The 9,877-nt window shown below is 46.1% G+C and overlaps 1 protein-coding gene and 1 long non-coding RNA gene across 2 annotated transcripts; both read left to right on the top strand.

Annotated features, from left to right (window-relative positions):
• The first annotated feature begins 709 nt into the window (after positions 1-709).
• Positions 710-1,978, top strand: LOC119320017. The gene is made up of 3 exons (XR_005154730.1): positions 710-1,195; positions 1,298-1,710; positions 1,806-1,978. It is a non-coding gene; the product is annotated as an uncharacterized LOC119320017 (long non-coding RNA).
• Positions 1,979-2,148: 170 nt separating this feature from the next.
• LOC119321082 lies at positions 2,149-4,036 on the top strand. The gene is made up of 5 exons (XM_037594921.1): positions 2,149-2,173; positions 2,224-2,356; positions 2,750-3,023; positions 3,426-3,555; positions 3,657-4,036. The coding sequence occupies exons 1-5, from the start codon at positions 2,149-2,151 to the stop codon at positions 3,695-3,697; spliced, it is 603 nt and encodes a 200-aa protein (XP_037450818.1). The 3' UTR covers positions 3,698-4,036.
• The last annotated feature ends 5,841 nt before the right edge of the window (positions 4,037-9,877 follow it).

Below are 9,877 nucleotides of genomic sequence, written 5' to 3'. Positions count from 1 at the left end.
AAGGGTTGCCGCACAACGGCAATTTTGAAAGGGGACAAGGGCACTGTCTATCTTGACAAAAGGTGGTCTTCGCTTGCAAAGCCTCCGTCCATGACTCTCCGGTGGGCTCGGTGGTGACCTTCGCCCTGCACGCCCGCCGTCTTGATCTTCTTGCATCGATCGGGAAACCTTTGGGGATTGCTTTGGGAACCGACGCGCCTGCGCTGCTCCCTTAGCACAAAAGAGGCAATCCTCCTCATCCGCGCCTGTTGGCGTCTGTCGCCGCGCGCATCATCCATGTGATGGGGCTTAGGACCGCGCAATCGAGCCTGGTGATACTTGTCTTGAGCACCTCGGGAGGACGCCTCGGGAAGCCACCTCGCGAGAGGGCCTCGTGAGGCGCTTGGTGGAGCCGCTTAGTCTGCCGACGACGCCCGCCTCCTGAGGGGGGTAGATCTCGCGGGGCCTGGTCCTGGCGGAAGCCCCCACCAGCGACGCCTAATGATGGTCCACCTGCTGGGCCTTGGGTATGCGCCGCGTCCTAGGCCGAAGGCAGACGGTCCTAGGTACCCACGGGCCCGACAGCAACTTCGAAAACCTTGAATACTACTCCCTCCGTCCCATAATGTAAGACGTTTTTTGACACTACGCTAGTGTCAAAAAACGTCTTACATTATGGGACGGAGGGAGTAATTTTTATATAGATCCGATTTTGTGATTATTACAGGGAAGACCATGGAAGTCATTTCTTCTCGAAACTTTACATATGAGTATAACATGATCATATTAGTTACAGAAAAGTTTCGGAAATGTTTGACTTTTTTATATTTAGAAAAAAAATCAATTAGGGTGCGCCTAGACCCAGGTTCATTTGGGTATCTTTGGTCCCAATCTGCATTAGCAGTAAACACTACGTATGACTATGCGACTTACTTCCACTAAAAAAAAGACTGAGACTTACTACAAATTGCCCATTAGTCCTTTCCTCTTCATGACTCTCATTTTCCATTGTCCATGGTCTACATACCCCACGTTCCTCTCGAGGACCAAGTTTTCTTAGGAAAGCTTCACAAATTATAGCTCATCTCAAGTGGTATGCCTTGTGGTGCTCTATAACCTCAGATCACGCTAGTGTAACTAATTAACCCCTTCTTCCGTCCCCTGTTTCAGTAAGAACACGTCCAAGGAGATCCTTGATTCGGCGGACAAGCAGCAGGTAAGAATCGTTTGATCTGCTGCATGTATACTTTCACATAATTCAGCTCACATGCGATCGATACTCAACTTTATTTGTGCCTGCGTATTCATGTATTCACAGCAGGAGCGGGTGGAAGTGGGCAATAAGACGCTGCTGGTCTATGAACATCTCGTCCCAGGGACGGGTTCCCTTCCATCTCTACGTGGTGGTGGGAACAACTTGAACTACGCCTGTTTCCACGACTCAAAGAGCGAGGTCAGAGGACACTGTGTTGTCGCGCGAAGGGGTGAGAAAACCGCTAGAGCAGTCGTCAACTTCCTCAACAGATGCAACCATCCCAACCTTCTGTTGCCTGGCGGAGTCTGGGAGGTCTACAAGGACAAAAACAAGTACTCGTCATGCATCGCCTTCCAACTGGTTGATGGCACACTCAGCGAGCTTCCTAAAGCCGAGCTGTTCAACATCGTGCAGCAGGCAGGTGTGAAAAAAACGCACTTGGAGGGATTCTCACACAATGGCCTCAAAGTTTGGAGGTGCAGCATAACGTTTAGTTACACATCTATGAACTGCTCATCTTTTACAGTGTATATTTGTTTGATTGACAAGTTGTCTTGCCCATCCTTTTCAGTGATCTGGTGAATGCGGTGCAGCATGTGAATGAGAAGTATGCGGAGGACCCACCACACCCGCTGAAACTCGACCGGCACAGCATCCTCTATCGGAGCATTCCAACAGGAGAGTATCATGTGCTGATTGGAGACTTCGATGTGAACAAAGACGCATACAGCACGTTGAAACTGTCAAAAGGCAAGTGCTCTTTTTCTTCCGAAGCTCTTTTATCACCCAGGTTTACAAGTTTACCCCACAACTGAATAAAAATAAGGTTTACACATCAATAGTTTTATTATCAAGTCCTAACCCGATCACCTTTACTACCTTTTTAAAGAACATCAATTGTCAATTATGTAGTAATGCATGTATTAACTAGTAGAAAATGTACCAGATTGGGGATTATTTTGTGACACTAATTTAATTTGTGAATGTAGATGCTGGACTGGAGGCCATAAGGCGGGCAAACTGGACAGGCCTGGGTCTCTACCTGGAAAATCTCGTTGGGGAAGATATTGCAAGTCCAGAGATTCTTCAGCTAATTGTTGTTCTTAAAAGCCCATCCGTGACGTAAGTTACTTCAAATAATCTTCAAAAAAATATTTACCATACTAGTTCAAATTAATGGTAAAAGACATATGAGCTCTCGGCTCCCTACATATAATAATTGCGGAAGTTCAACATTTAACTCTTATCTCGGTCGTGCACACTACTTTGCAAGCATTTTCTATTACTATACTGAAACTAAAAATGTATTTAATCACATGGCAAGTCCGCAAACCAGAGGATCAATTTACTGCAAGCATTTTCTATTATACTGAAACTAAAAATGTACTTAATCACATGGCAAGCCCGCAAACCAGAGGATCAATTTACTACAAGTGATATGTACCTTAACAAATTTCGGTATGTTCTTGCTTTGCATGAATGGTGCATGTCAATGACTCTGTTTTAGACGTGCAGGTTCGATGACATAATGTGGGAGCCAGCATTGTGGGATGCAAAGACAAGGATGAGCTTTATCAGACGAGTGGCTGCATGCATTGACTGGGAGAGCTTAGGAGGTAGAGCAAGAAGGCTAGAGCTCAAGAAGCTTCCCGCTCTTCGACTGCAAGGATGCATCGACAAACTAGGACTGCAAATTGATGAGTCAACATTGATAGACTCCGTGACCTTCCTACGGAACAAAGTGGCTGCACACTATAACGAAACATACAGTGTGTATCCTGGCCAAAAGGTAAGATTAACCTGTCATCAGTACTGATACGTGGAATCTAGTATTCTGATTGTTTTGCAAATTAACTGAATTATTAGTTGTTTCATTTATTCTTAAATAATACAAAATAAAAAAGTTGGCATCTACAATATTATTAACCTATTTTCTTGTAAAATTGTGTTGTTCCCACTGCATAATCAGCTAGGACAATGTTTAGTCATCTTACAGACTATATCATACATCAGCTCTTTTGAAGAAAAAAGTAAATCAAATACAATACATCTGTTCAAAATTAGGATCTTAATCCCGAGAATAAATAAAGAAGAGACTACTCACCTTTGTTGCATAATTCATACTGTGCCTAGTTTTTCTGTGCAAGTATCATTTTGATGAAATTAAGTTGCTGTGGTTTAATTGTTATAGGAGGATATCGGCTTAGAGAGAGAAACAATAGGAAGGTTCCTTCTGAAAGAAAAGCCTGACTACATGATGAAGCTCATCAAACACATACGTCTACTTGGGTGGATACCCAAATCCCCAATCGCTCCTCGAAGTATGTTTCGCAGCAGCACCATATAATTTATATCTAACTGAAACGGCTCAAATTTGCGTGTGTTACTGACCATGGTAAATGTTTATGCCCTTATTATGCAGCAACGGCGACTGCATCAAGACAGGGGCCTGCGTCAAGCTAGTCAAGGCCAGTACTTGTCACCATTCACCAGTCCGTGCTCGCCCTCTTCGTGCTGCAGCAGTCTCCTAGATAAGCCTTACATTAACATTGATAGTTCCAGAGAATTAAAACATTTTTGTAGGAAGGTCTAAAGTTCATGGGGGTGCATGTACCTCTAAAGTGAACCTGTAGCATTTTTTGATTAACAAGACTCTCCATCCATGCGTTCAGCTCGTGACTGGTATTTCTCCCTGGAACTTCTAAATTTTGTTATATATGGGCAGATCGAAGGTCAGAACGCTCAGCCTTAATTAATTTGTGTCTTTATTTTTCTCGAGCTTTCGAAACTTCAACAAGGTAGAAGCTTGGTTTCTGTTTTCACTAGAGCACAAGAACTTCAATTTTATTTGAAAATTGTTTCCTCTTTCCAGGCTTACAAGATTGCACGCATTTTAAGAGATATTTTGACCATTGATCAGACTAACGATAGGCGAATTATATACCATAAGAAATTACTGTATATCACAAACTTCTTTCGAAGAGGAAGCTTCGTCGGAGGCCATTGTTGGTCAAAGCATGTGTCGTGTGCCGGTCACGGCGGCGTGTCCTGCGGCAGGGGCGCTTCCTCCGGGGCGGCCATGGATCACGACAGCGGGAACGCTCCCCGGCGGAGTGGTGATTGGGGTCATGGATCCTAGGCCCGACAATGAGGTCCTTTCTCTTGTTTGCTGGGAGGTCCACACGGCTTGCTACCACCGACGCTATGCGGAGGATCGGGGACTCCCCTAATTTGGCCGGCGGCGGGTCATGGCCTCGCCTAATCTACCTAGAGGTGGTTTAGCGGCCGCTCGGGGCTGGTCGGCGAAAGCTACGGCGATGCGGCAACAACTGTGGCGGCATGAAGTGGTGATAAGGTGGAGTGGGGTTGGTTCGTCGACGGCTAGCCGCATCTTGGCTTTTTCTACCTTTACCACTTTGGCCTGGAGCGCGTGCAAGCCAGATGTTGAAGATGCCATGATGATGTTCGGCTCTTTGCATGATGTTGTACTTGTGTTTGTGGAGGAAGTCGTACCCTTCCTGGGGCGACGGCTGCGTGTTAAATAACCAGGTCGCGGCCTCCTGGTGAAGCGTACAGAGTTTGTTTAGATTATATTCTTGGACAGGAAGAGATAAGGGAGTTACAACTATACGCAAATAACAAAAGATCCTAGTCTATCTAGTTGGACTCTGGCCGCGGTGCTTGTCTCCAGAACGTTCCGAACCCTGTCACGTGGATGGAACAATGATATGTTCAACACCCTTCCTTAATCACAACTTGGTCAAGTTGAGATTACGCTTGAACTCTTCAAAGTTTCGTATGGGCAAAGCTTCGGTGAATCCGTCTGCCACCTGATCACGAGAATGAATAAAACAAATTTCCAGCTGTTTGCTTGCAACTCGTTCTCTGACAAAGTGGAAATCAATCTCGATATGTTTTGTTCTTGCATAAAAACAGGGTTAGCAGACAAATAGGTAGCACCAAGGTTATCACACCATAAACATGGAGCTTGAGTAATCTTTACATCAAGCTCTCTCAACATGGACTGGACCCAAATGATTTCAGCTGTGGCATTGGCCAAAGCTTTGTACTCAACTTCAGTACTTGATCTTGATACAGTGGCTTGTTTCTTGGCACACCATGATATTAGATTTGGACCAAGAAATAATGCAAAACCACCAGTGGATCGTCTGTCATCTAGACATCCAGCCCAATCTGAATCAGAAAAGGCACTAACAAGTGTAGATGAGGACTTGTGAAATGTAAGACCAAGATTCACTGTATCTTTTACATATCTCACTATACGTTTTGCAGCAGTCCAATGAGTTGTAGTGGGTGCATGAAGAAACTGACAAACCTTATTTACTGCAAATGAAAGATCAGGTCTTGTCAAGGTCAAATACTGAAGTGCACCTACCAGACTTCTATACCTGGTACTGTCATCTTGACCCAAGGGCTCTCCTTCTGTAAGTGACAATTTTTTTATGCTGGACAATGGAGTTGATGAAGACTTACACCCCTGTAACCCAACTCTTCTCACCAGATCAGTGGCATACTTTTCCTGAGATAGATGAAGACTGTTACCTTGTTTCTTGACTTCAATCGCTAGGAAAAAGTGCAAGTCACCCAGATCCTTGAGAGCAAACTCAGCATTTAAATCCTTCAACAGTCCTGATATGGCCTCATCAGATAAGCTTGTGACAGTAATATCATCAACGTATATAAGAACAAATATGGATGTTTTCAGCTTGTTGTAAATAAACAAGGATGTGTCAGACTTAGAAGGAACAAAGCCAAGAGCTTGCAATTTGTGACTTAGCCTGGAGTACCACGCCCTGGGGGCTTGTTTGAGTCCATATAGCGCTTTATCAAGCTTGCACACATGAAACTGCTTATTCTTGTTTTCAAAACCAGGAGGTTGTTTCATATACACTTCCTCTTCCAGAACACCATGAAGAAACGCATTCTTGACATCTAGCTGGTGAAGGCTCCATCCCCTGGAAACAGCAATAGAGAGAACAAGACGAATGGTTGCAGCTTTAACAACTGGACTAAAGGTGTCCTCATAGTCTATACCATACTGTTGTTTAAAGCCCTTATCAACTAGTCTGGCTTTGTAGCGATCAATGGTTCCATCAGCCTTCTTTTTAATTCTAAAGACCCACTTGCAATCAATCAAATTTTTACCGTGCCGTGGCGAAACCAGATGCCACGTTTTATTTTTGAGGAGTGCCATGTGTTCTTCTTCCATGGCTGCCTTCCAATTTTTGTCGCTGAGTGCCTCGCCAAGAGTACTTGGTTCATCTGTGGAGCACATTAGACTGAACTTTGTCAACTGTTTGTAATTAATTGGTTTTATTACCTCTTTTTGAAGACGTGTCCGTGGAGCAGCAGCAGGTGTTGATGCAGAAGATCCTGGTGCTGCAGCGTCAGGGGCAGCAGACTCCGAGGAGATCCCGTGACAATCCCCGCCTCGCTGCCAACCGGATCCTCTGCGCCAACACGGGGTGGAGACGGTGGAGATGCGGAGGAATCGGGCGCAGAGAATCCTGCGCCGCGGGAAACATCCAGCGCAGGCCCATCATGTCGCAATGATGAGGCGAATTCAGGCGGGGCCGCACCGGATCGTGCGCCAGCAGCAGCAGCTGACAGGGCCGGATCTGCGCTAGGATCTGCGCCTGCGCCTGTCTCCTGGCGCTCCCCGCCTGTCGGCTAGCGGCGCACGTAGTGGCGGGGCCCATCGTTGGCCCAGCGAGTCTCGGGCTGCCGCGTGGGGGCGTCCGAGTGGTGGAGGCGGGTCGGATCGACCGGGCCCGTGGTGATGCGCCGAGTGGCAGGCGCGGGGCCGCTGCTCGGTTGGCTGGCGGGCGACGCGGAATTCCGCGCAGCGCTGCCCCCGTGCAATCCCAATCCCGAGGAGGATCTGCTGTCAGGCTGCGATGGAGCTGATCCCGAGGAAGATCTGTCCCCCAGCCCTGGGCACATGAAATATGGCGTCTTGGGCAGATTTTCTTCGCCATTTTGGACGGCTTCTGCACCATTTTCTGCGCTGTTCTCATTTGCATCATCATAGAACTCATGCACTTGGTTATGAACATTAGTCAATATTGGATCACCACAATCATTATCCCCATGAGAGATGCCGATAAGACTAGATGGTAGAAGAAGAATTTCTTTGCGAAGGAGTGCACCGGCATTTGGATGGAGTTCAGAGAAAGGAAATTTTGTCTCATCAAAAGCGACGTCGCGAGAGATATAAACGCGACCAGTGGAGATGTCAAGGCACTTGACACCCTTGTGTTGGGCACTATAGCCAAGAAATGCACATTGCTTAGAGCGAAACATGAGCTTGCGAATGTTGTATGGGCAGAGGTTGGGCCAGCAAGCGCAACCAAACACACGAAGGGGTGTATAGTCGGGTTTGGTGTGAAGGAGACGCTCAATGGGAGTTTCATAGTTGATGACACGGCTAGGGAGCATATTTATGATATGTACCGCAGCAAGAAAGGCCTCGTCCCAAAACTTTAAGGGCATGGAGGCGCCGACTAGTAGGGCTAGACCGACTTCAACGGTGTGTCTGTGTTTGCGTTCAGCAGACCCATTCTGTTGATGGGTGTGAGGACACGACACGTGATGAGATATGCCAATTTTCTGAAAAAACGAGTTTAACTTCTCGTACTCCCCTCCCCAATCAGATTGGAGAGCCAGGATTTTGCAATCAAATTGGCGCTCAATAAGAGCTTGAAAATTCAGAAACACTTGAATCACGTCCGATCTTTTCTTAAGAAGATAGATCCATGAAAACTTGCTATAGTCATCTATGAAACTCACATAATATGTGTGTGTACCAACAGAGGAGGGGGCAGGCCCCCACACATCAGAGAAAACAAGTTGTAAAGGCTTGGTAGAAACACTGGTAGAAATTGGATAAGGTAACCGATGGCTTTCAGCCTTTTGACAAGAATCACAAATTGTCTCAACATCACGCTCTCCAACATATGGGAGCTTATTTTTCTTAAGTAATTTCTCAACTAAGGAAAAAGATGCATGTCCTAAACGATCGTGTCATCGTGTTGAAGACACTTTGGTGGCACTAAAAACTTGTTCATTGAATCTTCTAATCTCTGGAATCAAAGGGTAAAGCCCACGAACACATCTACCTCGATATAGCACCTTCTTCGTTGCCTGATCCTTGATCAAAAAGAAGTAAGGGTGAAACTCAAGAAAGACATGATTGTCAATGGCAATGCGATGAACGGAAAGAAGGCTTTTTGAAGCACTAGGGACATGCAAAATTTTCCTAAGGTGAATTTTTCGATGAGGGGTTTTAATAATTGAGTGACCAACATGACTAATTTTCATACCTTCTCCACTTGCTGTGTGGATGTGATCTTTGCCACGGTACTTGTCCCGCATGGTCACCTTCTCCAGCTCACCGGTGATGTGGTTTGTAGCGCCGTTGTCGACGACCAGTTGGTGTCGACGCCGTAGGAGCCATCAGCCGCTGCGGCCACCTTCTCATCTTGGGAGGAATCATCTTCGTCTTCTTCAAAATGATACCAACAGTCTTTCACCGAGTGTCCCGGCTTGCCACAGATTTGGCACCTGATTGCATCAGGGCGTGATCTGTTGTTGGAGGAGCTGTTGCGTCGGCCTCGGTTGTTGGAGGAGTTGTTGCGCCAGCCTCGGTTGTTGCTCTCATACCATATTGAATTCATGCACCGACCAGTTGCTCCAAAAGTCTGAACTGATGGAGAGAGGTGGGAAATATATTTCAACACTCCCCCCTCACGCCTGTTTTAGTCCTTAGATGTGGGATCGATGCAGGCAGCAAATCATTTGTTTTTAATACCGCGTTGGCAAGATCTTGAACTCAAGACCTCTTGGCTCTGATACCATGTGGAGGAACGTCGTACCCTTCCTGAGGCGACGGCTGCGTGTTAAATAACCAGGTCACGACCTCCTGGTGAAGCGTACAGAGTTTGTTCAGATTACATTCTTGGATAGGAAGAGATAAGGGAGTTACAACTATATGCAAATATCAAAAGATCCTAGTCTATCTAGTTGGACTCCTGGCCGCGGTGCTTGTCTCCAGAACGTTCCGAACCCTGTCACGTGGATGGAACAATGATATGTTCAACAGGGTTCACAGACATGCCTTTGGATGAGTGATGATGTCCATTCCATGGCAATACACGTGAACAACTATCTTCGGGCATGCATTCCATGGAACGTTTTGGATTTAAAATTTCCTGTGATAATGACATGTGGGTCGAAAATTGATTAAAAAGTTACCAGGGAAATAGTACCGGATAAACAGAGTGAAGTTCGGATTGTGAAAAGACCTCAGTTCAAACCTGCACAATGCTTAATTCGAGTACTTTGTTTTGGAACTGGAAAACAGCAGGACTGATCTCGCCGCAAGGTTCAAAAAAGCGCCGAGTGTTAAGTCAGCGGTGAGGCATCGCTTAGGCGTTGTATAATGGTAGGTGCTTAGGGAGATGCTTAGAAAAATAAATTGGTTTTTTCTGAAGCACCAGTCTCCATTTCTACAGGAGAGACGCCTAATTAAGTGTTTACCCTTTACAAATAAGCACCGATGCTTAAAGAAGGACTGCTTTATTTCTCTAAGCACCTCCGCTAAGCATACCCCGCGTACCCGCC

Source organism: Triticum dicoccoides, chromosome 6B (assembly GCF_002162155.2).
Source record: "Triticum dicoccoides isolate Atlit2015 ecotype Zavitan chromosome 6B, WEW_v2.0, whole genome shotgun sequence".
NCBI classification, from domain to species: Eukaryota; Viridiplantae; Streptophyta; class Magnoliopsida; order Poales; family Poaceae; genus Triticum; species Triticum dicoccoides.
The sequence above is the reverse complement of the archived record's forward strand: the minus strand, read 5'-3'. Positions and strand labels throughout refer to the sequence as shown.

What these genes read in the sequence shown, in the direction of transcription:
- LOC119321082 (XM_037594921.1), top strand. Translation starts at nt 2,149, where the DNA reads ATGCATGTATTAACTAGTAGAAAAT. An exon ending in CTTAAAAGCCCATCCGTGAC is followed by an intron (nt 2,357 to 2,749) that starts GTAAGTTACTTC and finishes TTAGACGTGCAG; the next exon opens with GTTCGATGACATAATGTGGG. An exon ending in GTGTGTATCCTGGCCAAAAG is followed by an intron (nt 3,024 to 3,425) that starts GTAAGATTAACC and finishes TAATTGTTATAG; the next exon opens with GAGGATATCGGCTTAGAGAG.